This window comes from Alosa pseudoharengus, unplaced genomic scaffold, assembly GCF_046254945.1.
Source record: "Alosa pseudoharengus isolate Yale_2024_CS ecotype anadromous, Long Island Sound unplaced genomic scaffold, YU_APseudo_1.1 YU_APseudo_1.1_scf_2, whole genome shotgun sequence".
Taxonomy (NCBI): Eukaryota; Metazoa; Chordata; class Actinopteri; order Clupeiformes; family Clupeidae; genus Alosa; species Alosa pseudoharengus.
This window is the reverse complement of record NW_027468663.1, coordinates 14235414-14250597: the sequence shown is the minus strand read 5'-3', so window position 1 is coordinate 14250597 and position 15184 is coordinate 14235414. Positions and strand designations below refer to the sequence as shown.

At 44.2% G+C, this 15184-nt stretch overlaps 1 protein-coding gene across 2 annotated transcripts in view; it reads left to right on the top strand.

Annotated features, from left to right (window-relative positions):
• The first annotated feature begins 274 nt into the window (after positions 1–274).
• The window catches only part of dtx4b (deltex 4, E3 ubiquitin ligase b), a 27129-nt gene continuing 12219 nt past the window's right edge, over positions 275–15184 (top strand). The window contains exons 1-3 of one of the 2 annotated variants that reach the window (XM_076293847.1): positions 275–552; positions 1674–1888; positions 9109–10300. In XM_076293847.1, coding sequence (XP_076149962.1) covers positions 1681–1888; positions 9109–10300 — 1400 coding nt within the window. In that variant the 5' untranslated portion in view covers positions 275–552; positions 1674–1680. Of the gene's footprint in view, positions 553–849; positions 1440–1673; positions 1889–9108; positions 10301–15184 lie in introns of those variants that run through there. The other variant, XM_076293846.1, reaches the window with a different exon arrangement.

Genomic DNA, 15184 nt, shown 5'->3' with positions numbered 1-15184 from the left:
AAATCTCATTTGTTTCCTTGTTACTTTGTTGGGCTTATGTTTGTAGATGCAGTCAGTAGCCTACATCAGACGCTATTTTGACACTTGCCTCAGTGTTAGTTATAGGTCCATGTCCCTACTAGCTATGGATTCAGTGAGGGGGCAGGTCAGCCCCTAGCTGGGGGCTTGGTGGATGCTTGTGATTGGTTTGCCAACATTTGTTCTGGCAAGGGGAGACTAGGGCATTGCAAGGGTGTTTGCTGAATTCTCACTTTAGTCTAGGACGGATGCCGTTCGAGAACACATGCTGATGCTTTTTGGAACTCAGAGATGTTGATACTGCCAACAAGAGCGATGCGGGGGGGGTTGCAGGAATCACTCAAAGCATCGGTGCGCTTTTGACTAAACTTCACCTTAACTGGGGACAACGATGTTCTGACTGACTGCAGAGGAGCAAGTGGATTAATACTCATTTATGGAGCGAGATGAAGGATTTGCAGTGACAACGACTGAGTGAGTGGTGTGGTCAGGTCGTCCAGACCAGAAGAACCAACCAACGCACCACTTATTAAAGTAAGTCGCAACTGGTGTATTTTATGCGCGTCTACAAGTTTTGAGGCAGTAGATACAACAGAACGATTTTCTTTTGTTTTAATCTTGGCAACATTGTAGCCTTCAGTACCAGCTGTATCTATATCCGAATGTTGTTAGACACTGTAACAGTAGCCTAGATCTTTTAGGCCTGTAAAAGGTGATCATATAGGCTACAGTGTCAGGTCATGCTAACTGTAACATTCACTTAAATGTGTGTCTCTCTCTGTGTGTGTGTGTTTCGGCGAACCTTCCGAGCAGATTTTATCCATGAATTCAGGTTGTTTTAAAAGTTGCCCAGGACACCAAAGGATTCAAATGGATATTTTAGGCTGTATCTTTTTCACAAAGGTTACCTAAAGCGTTAATGATAAATATATTAATCGATCTTAGGAAACACAGCTCCCTTAGTCATATGGCCACTTCAGTCACAATCTGGCTGGAACGTACGTCTTCGACCGGTCGGACCGGTTTCTTAACGTTGTTGTGAAAGATCAAGAGTGACTCGCACAGACTAGAATTATTAGTGTGTTTGCGGTGTAGGGTATCGTTTTCGAACATCTGCGTACGCAACGCCCCGAACGAGTAGCCCCCAGATTCCTGCCCGGTCCGAGTGAAAGCAGGCGTTTCACTTCGTACTCTCCCATTCTAGGCTGTGTACAAATTGTAGCCAAGTCAAGAAATCCGATTTGGAGAAGGAATACATCGTCGATTCAGTACTGTGAAGCAGCTTATTCGTTCTGTTCAGCTCGATTCGGTATTGATAGTGTGCTGAAGTGATCAGTTACACTACGATGGAAGTGGGACGGAGGTTCCAGACCTTATGCTGCTGCGTCTTCTCGGGTTAGCTATCTGAAAGCTGATCAAATGTGAGTACATGAATATGATATCAAATAAACTAAGACTAGTAGTTAGGAGAACTTGTAGCCCTCCAATTGCAACTAAAACGCCTAACGTAGGCTAAAGCTTAACTGTAGGGGTCTGTTCGATTTAAGCTAAATGATAATCAATGCCTATGCAAATTTCCAACATGACAACTGCTGTCCATAAAGTAGCAGCTTTACAGAAATCAGACATGTAACCTAATGTGTTGGTGTTTTTAGGGACACGATGTTACTGGCCTCTGCCGTGGTCGTCTGGGAATGGCTCAACGAACACGGACGGTGGCGTCCCTACAGCCCAGCCGTGTCTCACCATATCGAGGCGGTGATACGAAGCGATCCTCGGGGCGGCAGCGTTGTGCTAGGCCAAGTCGACAACCGCCTCTCGCCGTATATTATAGATCTGCAATCCATGCATCAGTTCCGACAAGATACGGGTAAGTGGCTCGTGTCCAATGACTCTATATCCTCTTTGTAGGTAACCAATGTAAAATTACAGTGGGTGCATGAATGCATTTATCTCTATCTGTAATGACAGAAAGAAAGTGTGAGTGTGGGTGTGTGAGAGTGAAAGTGAAAACTGATTTTACAAATGATAGGAGGCTCCTGTCAATGATAGTCAGAAGTTGACGTGAAATAGCTCTCAGACAGATAAATTGTACAAAGTGTGTTGCACTAGAGTGGGTTGCATACTAGAGTGCTACATTCTTTTTTAAATTACCACCAATATAGAAACAATGCAGCTGTTCATTGTGGTTGAATTGTGGGGAGAGTATTGAGGACAGCTTTGAAAGAGAGAGACAGTGGAAAGAGAGAGAGAGAGAGTGAGAGGTAAATGACATATTTCAAGATGTAATGATCAGAGAACCATATGGCAGTTCACAACTTCGCTGACCATTATTTAGTCTAAATCTGGCTCCAAAAGACAAGAGCAGAGTGAGAGGAATCACATAGGGTTGTGGGGATGGAAGGTTTGGGACTCTGATTAGGAGTTTTTTGGGAGTATGACAGGTCAGGGAGCCTCCTCATTTGTTTCACTGGTAAAGGGAGAGAATAGATGTTGACCGCTTTGTGGAGGATTATTGCAGGAGAAAGCAAGTCAAGCAGGCAGACATGGTAAGGGGAGGAGTTGTGCAGTTGCAAATGATCAGACCAACAAAGCAGTTTGGTGATCACCGCAATTTGCCAAGTCTTTTCTCCTCCATCTTCTTTTGTTCAAATAGAAGGTGAATTCTGTGGAGGAGTGGTATGAGACTATGAATGTAACAAAGGACAAAGGTTTTTCGGGGCCACTTTCCACAGAATTTGACACTTTTTCTGCTATTGCAGAAATTAGTTATCATGGATTATAGTGCTGTCATACTGGAGCTAGTTACGTATGCTAAATGGGAGTGGAGAATGTTGCTACATTAATTTTCTCCTCTTTCTGCTAAAGGTATCTTGACTAAAAGCTGATCAATTAAACGGGACACTCAACAGATCCAAGTCAAAATGAAAAAAGAAGCTTGCTAAAATGTTCAAAAGTGAATGTGAAAGGCTTAAACCCCAAGTTCCAAAAAGTTTTTCTTGATGTAACCAAAGGCAGGATTCACCTTCCGCACTCCCTAGTCTGTGGGATACAAATCATTTTCTGAGTCGTCTGGTTGTCATCATCAGAGATACGTCCAGGGTTTAGCAGGTGTCAATGCTTATTTAAGAGATAGAGAATTATGAAATGTATTTCCTTTTTTATTTATTGATTGTTTTACTCTATTTACTGTGACACAAATGGGTGATTTTTTTCCCTTTTGGTATAATAAGTTAAAATACATTAAACTCAAAAAGACACTAAGTAAGGCTTTGGTTGCTGACATAGGCATAGCAGTATGCTGTTCTTTTACTTTTATTGGCATTATCTTTTGCCTTATTTGCACTTGCTGTAACAGTGGACTCTGTTCAGAGGCATTTCAGAATCTTGTGACCAAAAAGGTTACGGCTTTTGTGAATGGCGTCACTTTGGCCCTCTGACCGGACTATTAAATGCCATACAAGTCAACACACACCCACTCATTCTCTTAGGCAGGCACACATATGGCTCAGCACTGAATTGATTTCACTTGGAGAATTTAAGACTTACTTTTTACAGCTTTGTCACAGTGCTTGTCCATGTTCCCACAGATGAGGTTATGATGATGTCCTTTCTCTAGGGAAATGCTGAATCAAACAGTCATGCACACTCACACCCACACCCACACACACACACACACACACACACACACACACACACACACACACACACACACACACACACACTCACAGACACACAGCCTTTGTGACTGACTGCACAGGAGTGGGGGGAGACAGCTGCTGTCTGAGTCCTTACACTACCCCAGCTGGTCTGGCTAAACAAGACACGTTCCCAAACACTTACAAAGCTGGGGGTTGTAGGGCAGGGGTCAAAGGGTCGCTTGGTGCTTGGAGAGAGGTAAGGAGGCCATGAGCTCACACACACACATCTCTCTCTCTCACACATACACCTATACACACACAGTCACACACATGTTGAAACACATGTTGCAGAATGGATGAGGTCTTATCAAAGAGGTTACACCCTGTGGAGAAAGAAAGAGTGGTGTCCTTGTGTGTGTGTGTGTGTGTGTGTGTGTGTGAGTGAGTGTGAGAGGGATAGAGAGAAAGACAGTGTAGCCTTTTCCAAGTTAAAAAAGTACCAGACCAGAAAAGAAGAAAAACATCCACATACGCCATGCAGGAGGGAGGTGTAGTTGCAGTTGATGGAGAAAACTTCAGTGGAAGAGAATGAATGGTGAGTCAGAAAACAGCAGAAAGAGGGACAAGGCCGGTGTTGGGGGTGGGGGTGGTGTTGGGGGTGGGGGTGGGGGTGTTTTCTCCCTGCTGGTTGTGCAACAGGCGGGGTAGAGTTTCATCAGCCGGCCTGAGGGCCCCCTGGGCCCTGTCATTCATAGTGTGTTTCCCAACGCAAGCCAGAGATTAGGAGCTCAGGCTTTTCTCCGGGGAGACGAGCACACAGGGCTGGATTGTGTGGCTCTCGGCCTGATGACTCTCATGTGATCGGGTAAAGAGTGGTCAGGGGGAGAGAGGGAGGAAGAGGACGAGGGGGAAGGAGGAGGAGGGGGGCTTTGTTTTTAAACTTTCCTTGCGATTATTCCCCCTCTCTGTCTTCCCCCCGTCTCTCTCTTGCCTGTTAGTTTTCTTCCTATCCCTGCAGTCAGTTTCTACACAATAGCCCAACTTATGATGTTGCAAGGAAGCACAAGCTATGTTCTGTGCAGGTTAGTCTTTGTGGTTGTAATGTGTGTGGAGAGAGGAGGATAGGGCATAGAGTTCTGTCCAGACAAGAGAGGACAAAGCAGTGAAGGAGCTCGTTGTGGAACTGGGAGGAGAGCGTTGGGGGTGGGGGGGTGGGGGGGTGGGGGTATATTTGTTTTAAGACAACAGACCCCCTCACCCCCCGACAAGCCCATACCCCCACAACCTTCCACCCATCCCCCCAGCAACCTTCCTGACCATTGTCGGTCTCTCCCCCTATCCTGCTTATATGAGGATCGTAAGGGGGGGGGGGGTGAAGATTGCAAGATATACATCAGTGAGGAATGACTCATAAAATGTGATTGAGGTGGAGTTGCATAGAAAGCAAAAGTGTGTGTGTACGTGAGAGTAGGGGAGTGAGAGGGAGAGCAGATCTGCAAGATTTGCATTTGTGGTGGTGTTGTGCAGCATGTTCAAAGAAGCAGAGAATTTGAAGCAGGTTTCTGAAGGTCATAGTACAAACAGGAAGCCGTCCACGGCTAAGCATTTTAGTCCGCAGGCAAAGTAGTCGCAGTTATTGTATCCATATTGATTTGATGATATGGAATACCTTAAGGCCCCGCTACAGCCTGTTTGACCATAGATTTGGGCGGTGCTGTCCGTGGGCAGCTTTTTGACCCATTAACCTGAGCATCTCTCTCATGGGAGCGTGTTGATTCTCCCAGCCAGTGTGTGTGAGAGAGAGAGTCCAAGAGGGGGAGAGGAACGGAGGCGGAGGAGGTCCAAAGAGGCAAGAGGAGTAACAATAGACCAGATGGACATCCCCTCCTCCCTACACACACACCTGCTTTAGCACTTTGTGCTGACTCTGAGGTCCTGGGATCCTGAAGTTAATCTCACTCTAACTTGCGCAATCCACCGTCTCTTATCAAACATTTAAAAACTTAATTGTCCTAAATCAAAGGCCAAAACAAACAAAGCAATGGTATTGGAGTAAAAACCTTGGGTACACAGCAAAAGAGTCCATTCTTTATCATCCAAAACAGGATTCCTCCCATTATTGTGATGGTGTTGTGGCACCTGAAGAAATATTATTACACAATATTATTCGAGGCCGGAACTAGTGGGCCACCTTGAAGTTTATTGAATTTGTTAGTGGTCAAAAGTATGTACCCTTAGTCTGTAGCACGCTGTTAGTAGTGTACACACACTCCAGTTGTGTTGCTCTGTATCATTGGTGTGTGATGTGGACATGACCATCTGTTCAATTTCTGAATGTGAAACTGATGACAATGATGTTTGACCTTAGACCTCTATCATTTAAGATCTCTGCATCAGTTTTCATTCGAGGCTTAAGTTTCTCTTTCCACAGACATCAATATTATTGGTGGGAAATACTGTAAAGGCCATAGTTAATGTATTCTGCATGTGATAACCACTTTTATAGCTGAGCCAATTGGTTTTAAATGCCAAATGAAAAGGAGAGAGCAGAAAACAATTGTTTTAGCATTGCTTCTGTGGCAGGGTTGAGTTAGTAACACTGCTGTGAGACATTGTAAGGTTGATGTTTCAGATGCTTTATTGTAGCAGGTTGATTGCATCAGGCCGGTCGGTAAGAGTCTGTGGCCCAGGTCTTTGCTGTGTGTGTCACATCGGCTGACCAGTTGACAAGTTTGCAGCCAGTTCGTCATGCTTAATTTGCGTTAGAGCTGTTTCTGAGAAGCACTACACTTGCTGATTGGCTGTTCAGCTTGCCTACCTTTTGCCAAGAAGCGCAGTGTAATCATCAGACATGTCTTGTGGAGATCAGTTCCGTCAGTTAGTGTTTTGCCTCTGTAGGGTTTTACAGGGTCGGACAATTTGTTGTAGGGTCGGACATTTTGTTGTAGGGTCGGACAAAATGATTCTTCTTTTCTGTTATCTTACTTCTTTCTGTATTTCACAATCAAAAGACCAAGGGTGGACAACGCCAGTGACATCTGCAACTTCTTATCAGACATAATCTGGAGAGTTATAGCATACATATAGCATGTGTATGTACAGTTTTTTTCAACTGTCTTTTTCAATCTTTGCTTGTCACACACTTTTCTAAATATGTCTTTCAAACGCCATAACCCCACACTAAATTTGCAAAACCATACACTAATTCTCAGTGTTTGACCTTAGTTTTCAATTTCCTGAAAAGCACAGAACTCCATGTTCTTCTGGTAGTCATTGTAGTTTGCTTCCTTTTTTCTTTTTGGCTGTAAAATACTGTATCACAACAGCACATTATTTGGGAAAATCACTATTTTTGAATTAAATATTGGTTACATGTTTACTGTGTATTTCTGTAGATGACTTTCACTCTTATATGGAAATATGCATAGAAGCCTGTGAAAGACAGAAGAGCTTTAGGTTTTGAGCAACAGTGTGTACATGATGTATCCAAAATGTCATATTATGACAAAAGCGTTTATAATGTGAAGCGAATATTTGCTTTAGAGATGTGTTTGTCACATTTTGAATGTTGTGTGTCATTTTGCTGGAGATTTATGGCATTTTGCATTTTCTGTGAGCAATTGTGTGTTGTGTGTGTAGAGTTTTGAAAAATAGACACTGAGCTTTGAATATATGTGTAAAAGTTGTAAAAAAACTCTAGTATGAAACCATCTGTGGTGAATGAGAGTAGTGGGGAAATGGTGCAGAGTCTGTGTTGTGTACATAGGATATGTGCACCTTTGTTCTGTATCATTCAGGCACTGAATATATTATGTGCTAGTTGACTGTTGGCAGTAGTAGTCTGTATGGTGCATTTGAGTGCAACTTTTTTGGTCCAACACAAGACAACTCAATCGTTATACTTTATTGCTGCTGTTAAAACATGCTATCATGAGAATGGGGAAACCATGACTACATGCAGTTGGCACATGGCGGACTCTGTTGTCCACCATTGTATTTCTCTCAAGGTGCTTTCAGATTAATTAACATGGATAATGGATAAGGAATCAGTATCATTCCCATGACAACAGTAGCGTTATTCAGTGTTATGTGGGCGTGGCCAAGTCAACCTGTCAGCTTGATGGTGGAAAGCGTGATGTCTTGGCTCGGAGTGGTTGAAAGTGCGCATGTTATAATTCAGTTGTGAGGACGCCTTTTGTTATGAGGTGTTTAGTCGCCTTTGGTGTCCACACTGTGTTTACCTTTGTGAGTACCTGCTATTCAAGGCAGGCTGGGCCTCACCCCCCCCCCCCCCACCCTCTTATTCTGTGACCCAGGACCCCTCCCACTCCCTGGTGAGTCTGACAAGGCCTTTGTGCTGCTAATGAATGCTAAAGATTGCTCTACTGCACAAAGACCTGAAGAGTCTCAGGTACAATGGAGTCTCAGCAGGAAGTGATTATTGTCTTTGGAGGAAGTTGATCAGCAGAAAACACGTACAATGCAAGGTGATCAAAAGACATCAGACATCCGATAAATCCAACAATATCTTTAGATTAGAATCTTTAGGGACTGAACTATTCGAGCCTCACACTTTGGTTTTTGCACACTTTTTTTAATTTTAATTCCACAAAATGGTATGTGGAGCAGAATTTGGATTAACCAGGTCATTATACACTGTTTTGAATGCCAGGCAAACATTTCATGTGTGCCCCACTTGAGTTAAATAAAGTACACAATGCTTTCCATTGTGAAGTGTATCTCAAAGGGAACCGTATCAGTGAGAGCTTTTCGGGTCTCCAGCCTTGAGACAGCCCAATCCTCTTTAGTGCACAGAAAGACTGATACTGGCTCTTGGCTTTTAGCCTTTTGAGGCTTTCTCCCTCAATGCCAATGTGCCACTGCCTGATAATGCCAGGCAGGCATCCCCTTGAAATGTCCTTTTGTCTAGCTATATTGGCATTGATTGAATAAACATGCTGCCCATCTCCCCCTGGTGACAGCCTAGGTTGTGTATTGGAGGGTCTCTATGCCCGCTTCTGAGGAGTGCCAAGCTCCCCACACTCCCATGAGGAGATAGACGCAGTCTCATTTTCCAGTAACACTTTTTTGGATTCACTGTCAGAGAGTACTGAACAGCTGAGTATTCTTAAACATGGTGGTGTTGTGTGAACTGATGCATTTATTTCCCTGATCCTGATTACTCCAGAGTGAGATGTTTGCTATACTACTCTCTCCTAATCTTTCTGTAGTTAATAATGCATGTGGTACAATCACAAAGTACCCCTTCTTAGCCAAGTTCTCACTGGCACGCCAGGATCCCTCCGTCACATATCCTCGACAGGTTATTTGACAGTTATTTAAGGTTTTGCATTATTTGTGTCTGTTCCTCATGTTTTTTTTAATTAATATATTTCTTTACAAGTCTGAACTCATCTCCAGTTGTTCTTCTTTCTTTGTCTCTGTACAGGCACATTGAGACCAGTACGACGCAGCTTCTATGACCCCACGTCAGCGCCGGGCCAGGGTTGGTTGTGGGAGTGGGAGAATGACACCGGCTCCTGGACGACGTACGACATGGAAGTCGGCATCGCCATCCAGGCGGCGCGTGACCGTAACCAACCCTGGCTGGACCTGGCGCCGCTGGGGTTTTGCTACCTCATCGATTTCCAGAGCATGACGCAGATCAACCGGCAGACGCAACGGTGCAGACGCATCCAGCGGCGCTCGGACATGGCCTACCCTCTTGTGTCTGGCCCGCTCCCCAAATCGGCCCAAGGAGGCTGGGCCACCTCAGGCACAGGGGGGGGGAGTGGAGCAGGAGGTGAAGCTATAACAGGGGGTGGTGGTGGGGGTGGTGGGGGTACAGGGGCAGGACCTGGTGCTGGGGGCTCAACGGGGATGCTCTTAGGTGTTGGGGTGTCTGGTGTCACCTTGTCCAGTGGGGGACACAATGGCGGTAGCAGCAGTAATGGGAGTGTTGTGTATCCCAGCAGTACGGTCTCCATGTCCTCCCTAGCCTCTCTAGGTCAGCCTTGTGCCTGTCAGCAGTGTATGCTTGTCATGAGCGTCAAAGCCAATGCTATGGCGGCATCGCACACTTTGGGCCGCAAGCCCTCGCAGTCCAAGCCGTCCCTGAGCCCTAAAGGTACAGCCGCAGGTACTTCTGGTTCCGCCGGTACGAACTCGAACTCGTACTCGCACACTCTTCCACACGCACTCTCGTACGCTTCCTCAGCGAGGACTCTCTCCCCGCGCAGAAGCGCCGCCGCGTTCGCCCACTCCATTTCCCTGCTCGCCTCCGGCACTGCCACGCTGTCTGTCTCCAACCGACCACCTCCGCCACCTCTGCCCCCACCCCAGCCACCCACACCAGCCAATCAGCAGCAGCTCCAAGGCACGTCTTCCACACCTGGCCCCCCTCCTTCTTCCTCCCCCTCCACCACTTCGACGCCATCGGTGCCCACTGCCACGCTCATCACTACGGCGACCACCAACACCTCTTCGTCCTCACCTCTTCCTTTGCCTTCACCTGCCGTGCCCGCGCAGCGCTCCGCCGCCTGTGCCGCCCCACTGCCGCCCCGTGCCAGCTTGGCAGGCCTCAGCCGTCCTGCCCTGCAACGCATTGCCATGGCACAGTCGCGGGCACTTATTGCCTCAGGGTGAGTTACCACACAACCACACAATGCTCTTTTTCCATCTATTGTTCAGTGTGTATTGCACTCAGATGTTACTGATACACATATGAAGCTGTTCCGCTGAACTGTTTGGCTAAACTGAGAGTTGTTACTATGCCGTTGGGGCCTTGGGGGCCTTTGTGTGGCCTTGTGTGGCCTTGTCTGCAACAGTGGTATCACCAGTGCTTTGTTTTTAGTCTTGCTCTCAGTGACGTAGACTCCAAGGTCTTCTTACCCAACTTCAACCCAGTCAAGGAAAACACTTTTTTAAGGAATTTTTAATTACCTACAAAAGTATTCCACACTAATTCAACCCAATTGTGATAAAAACAGACTAATAGGGCAGCAGTTCCGTTTCTGCTCTGTGGTAAACTGTATACCCTCACATTATCTTTTTGTTTGCGGCCAAAACCATACAAAATCGTTGAGGAATGGGTGTGTAAACATTGAAATGCAACAGCCGTGACACTCTCTCTCTTGTTACATGATCTGTCTCGATGTGTGTTCTCACGTCTGCTGTCCACGTCCCAAGCTAAGTGTCTCCACATAGAGTGGAGAGGGGATGTAAGCGTGTTAATGCGCCGTAGTACATTGAGTCATTCAGATGATGTGTTCAGAACATATTTACTACTACTGTACAACTAAATTAGAATGTTAGATTATTGCCGTGCCTCTTTTGAAAAAGGGATGATCATTTTGACACTGGTGCTGGAATCAAAGCAGCATAGAAGAAATTCATTAAACTCTCCCCTATGATGAATGGGATGGAAATGTTATAAATCAAAATAAATTATAAAAAAAATGGAATTCAATTCAATTCAATTCAATTCATTCAATTCAAAAAACTTAATTTATCCCAGAGGGGCAATTTTCTCTATGCAGGCATATAAGACATAACACAACATATAAGACATAACACAACATATAAGACAGGGCCCAGTTCCCCGAAAGCATCTTAAGCCTAAGAGCGTCGTAAAGTCCCTCTTACGAACGTCTTAAGATTTGCCGACTGTTTCCCGAAACCATCGTAGCTTAAGAGCGTCGTGAAAACACTCGTAGATCTAAGAGTGCTCCAGAGTACTTACAGTTTTTTCTGATTGCTTAAGCACATTTTTTGTAACTATGGCTTTTTTTGCTAAACTCTACACACAAATGGCAAAACCTCTCACCCAATCAGCAAAACATTGTAGTTCTCTTGCAAAAGCTAACACACCTTGCTTAACTCTTCACACCTTCGTAAAAATGGTGTTTTCGTATCTAACAGTAAACACAAGCCATCACAATAGTAAGCACACAATGTGCCAACAACACACTGATGGTATGAATATAAAACACATCTGGCTTTTGCTTTCTCTGTGCACAAGTTAGACTATGTCAGTTTGAGGTCATACTTTTGTCATAGTTCTGTAAACATACAGGGATCCAAACTTCAAGTATTACTGTAGTGTTTATTTACACACATCAAAACAAACACAAGTGTGTTTTTCCAAGTCAAAAAATAAGTCACAAGTCTTTTCCAAGTCACAAAATAGCATTTCACTGAGACAAAACAAATCAGTCTACATTGGGTCGTCTCTCGCAAAATTCTGTCTACATCACATGCAATGTCCTAGTCCAAGGCATCGGGAAAAAATATATTCTGGAATGATGTATCCAGGCCTGACATGACAATATCCCCACATGTAGACTGTTTTGTCTGTAAAAGGGCTATTTCTTTACTGTATCTTCTCACTCTTCCTGCTCACTCCATTGTACCCATTGTACATTACCTGTGGCTTATTTATAGTGCTTAGGCTGATTGCAAAGTGAACTAATTATCTAAAACAGTTTTCACATGAGAAAGTGTGCCAGAGAGTTGGCAAAATAGTGTAAATAATAGCCATTGTGCCTACAGTTGTGCAAAGTGTAAGCGCTTTCAGACATACGTGTAAGACCGGAGGTTCTGCCGATGTTAAACGGTGGGGCCGTATATCTGAACGACATAACCGGTCATATGGAAGTCCGAATTCACCCGGTGTTTATACTACTCCCCCCCTAGTATATCCTCCGGACATTATGTAAATGTGCTGTGTCTGAACGAGAAGTAGAACATGCGGTTAAAATCACACCTAGTGAGAGGGCGTGTTGGTGACGTTTCTTTCGTGCGTCCATGTGGTTAGATCTGACTTAAATGCCAGTGTTATGATGGAGAAGCATAGTGCTGTCCAGAAAATCTCCAACCTGGAAAGATGCAGACATCACAGAGCTACTGTCCATGAGGGCATACAACATTTTGATAGAACACATGAAGGGAATGGCACGTTGTAGCCTACAACTGCATGGCAAGGCCAAACGAATTCAAAAGACTGAATCATCATAAGCAGAAGGCGCTGAAAAGGCAGTAGCATACAGTAACGTCGTTGACGACAATAACAGGAGTATTTAATAAATTGTTAGTCAACACTGTTTTCTGTTCATTGATAGCCTTAGGCAGAATTAGGCTACAGAAAAGAATACAGGATTTTTTTTCTCTCCCGGCAGTAAAGACAGTAGATTCGTGTTTAAAATCTAAATGAAAACTAAAGGTAGGCTATAGGCTATGCATATGACCATCCAGAGGAGGCTGGTGATCTGTCAAGAATGATGAAGAAAGACACAGATGGTTTTATTGTTGCTGTCAATTTTTACCACAAACACAAATTGACAACGAAACCATGGCGATCGTGGGTTACTTGCCTGCTTATTAGGCCATGCATAGCCCTGTCAGAACTCCGTGTAGCATGCATAGCCTACTGGCAGTTTTCATAGACCATCACCAACTAGTTCGCACTTTGGATATATCGTTGGATTGTGACAAGCCCAATTTCGAATAACTACAGTACAACAGATGAGGTAGGATGCATCTTTTGCAATTAGAATTTCGTGTTGGTGAGACCTGTTGCCTATCAGTAGACATGTCATCTCGAGTTCCACGACAGCTTAGTGCCACCGAAATATGACACTGAAATCCTTTCACTATTGGAGTCGCTCAGATAGAAAACAGCTGTAATGTTAGGACACTTTTGCTGTGGAGTGGATACGCCATAAGTTAGGTGTGGTTTTGACAATCAGAAAAGCAATATACTGAAATAGTTTAATGATGTAAAGTCAAGTGGTCTGGTGTGTGCGCGCGCAGTTTTTATTGATGAGTCGGAGTGGCAAGGGCATTATAAAACTTCTCGCTCTTAGGCCTACTCATACACCGCGCTGAAATGGCGTAGCTGTCTAAATTCAAATCATATCATGCTAGGGGAGAAATAAACCATGAAAAAACTTCACTGTTATGTTAGTATTTTGTTTGTTGCTTAAAAACGTTGTATGATGGCCTTGAAGTCTTGAGTTAGCCTACTGAATTGGCTGGTAGCCTACCATAAAGTGTGTGCATGATCTCTCTCTCCAACGCAAACCAGATTCTGGTACATAACGTTGAAAACAGATACATGTGTTTATTCGAAGCACACATACAAATACTGTATGTGCGCACTTACGTGACTATCCTACTTCAAGTATTAGCCTACGCACAATAGATTTCTCTTCTTTAGCCTATAATGCATAGGCTACACTTTTTAAACAAAAAGCAGCCGTGACAGGCAGCGGCCGCATATATTCTGCGTCATATCTCGCAGCTTGTGAACTCTACAAGCCCCCACCCCTCACTCGACAACCACACGGAGATTCTGTAATGTACGTGTATGTCGTTCACACATACGTCCGTATAAGGTCAGTATTAGGTCCGCAGGTTAGCATCATATCTGAATCATCCGAAGGGTAGAACCTCCGTTTGACAAACCTCCGCATGTACTCCTGAGGTTATATCTGAAAGCGCTTTGTGTGTTACAAAATTGCAAACTGAGTGCAAAGCAGTGTTTGTGCTTTTAGTTTTGCGAACTCAGTGAGTGGTTTTGCCATTTGTGTGTAGAGTTTTGCAAAAAAAGCCATAGTTACAAAAAATGTGTTTAAGCATTCAGAAAAAACTGTATTACCGGCTAAGAGCGTCTTAACAGTACTTCTCACTGAGGTCACCAACAGGACATACAGAGGAATTACAACTTAGAATACATAATCCAATTTACGTTCCCATTCTTTATTGTGTTTACCTTTGATGAATCAGATTTTAGCGTGCAAAATAGCCTACATTTAATGGTCATAATAATGTGATGAAAAGCGGACAAAAATGCAATCAAGTTATGAAATGAGACGTTGCCAGAATAGTTTGACATTATCTTTGCTAAGTGAATATTTTATTAGGCCTATGGGGTAAAAAGCAGAGAAAGCAACATGTGGTTTAGTCTGTAGCCTATATACTGCATCAAAATCTAAGCCTACACATTTCCTCTCTTTCTTACTCGACTTCTTTCTTATCTTCAAACGTGTTCTTAAGTGACACCGCGAAAAATTATTGCATGGTGCAACAATCTAATCTTAAAATAATTACTATTATTTATGTCTCTGTGTGGTATATAACCTACTTGGGATGCTTAGATGCAGATGTCAAAGTGTTTCTTTTTTTGTATTGATGTGAATTAATGTGTAGATCCGAAGTTTAAATGGTAGGCCTATAGCTGTGACGTGCAGTCACCTGACATCACCGTCAAATCAGAGGATATTTCAGAACTATTAACGTGGACAGCTCCCCTTAAGAGCATCTTAAGAGCAGTGCACGCGCGTTCACGCTACGATCATGTTCGGGAAACAGTCGGAAAAACCAAACGAACGATCGTAAGATGAATCGTAGAAAACCCTCGTAAGAGCGTGTCTCCGTCGTTATCGGGAAACTGGCCCCTGGACAAAAGAAAGCACAGGAATGGCCAAGCTGTGGTCACCATACCTGTCAACATTTAGCGTTCCAAA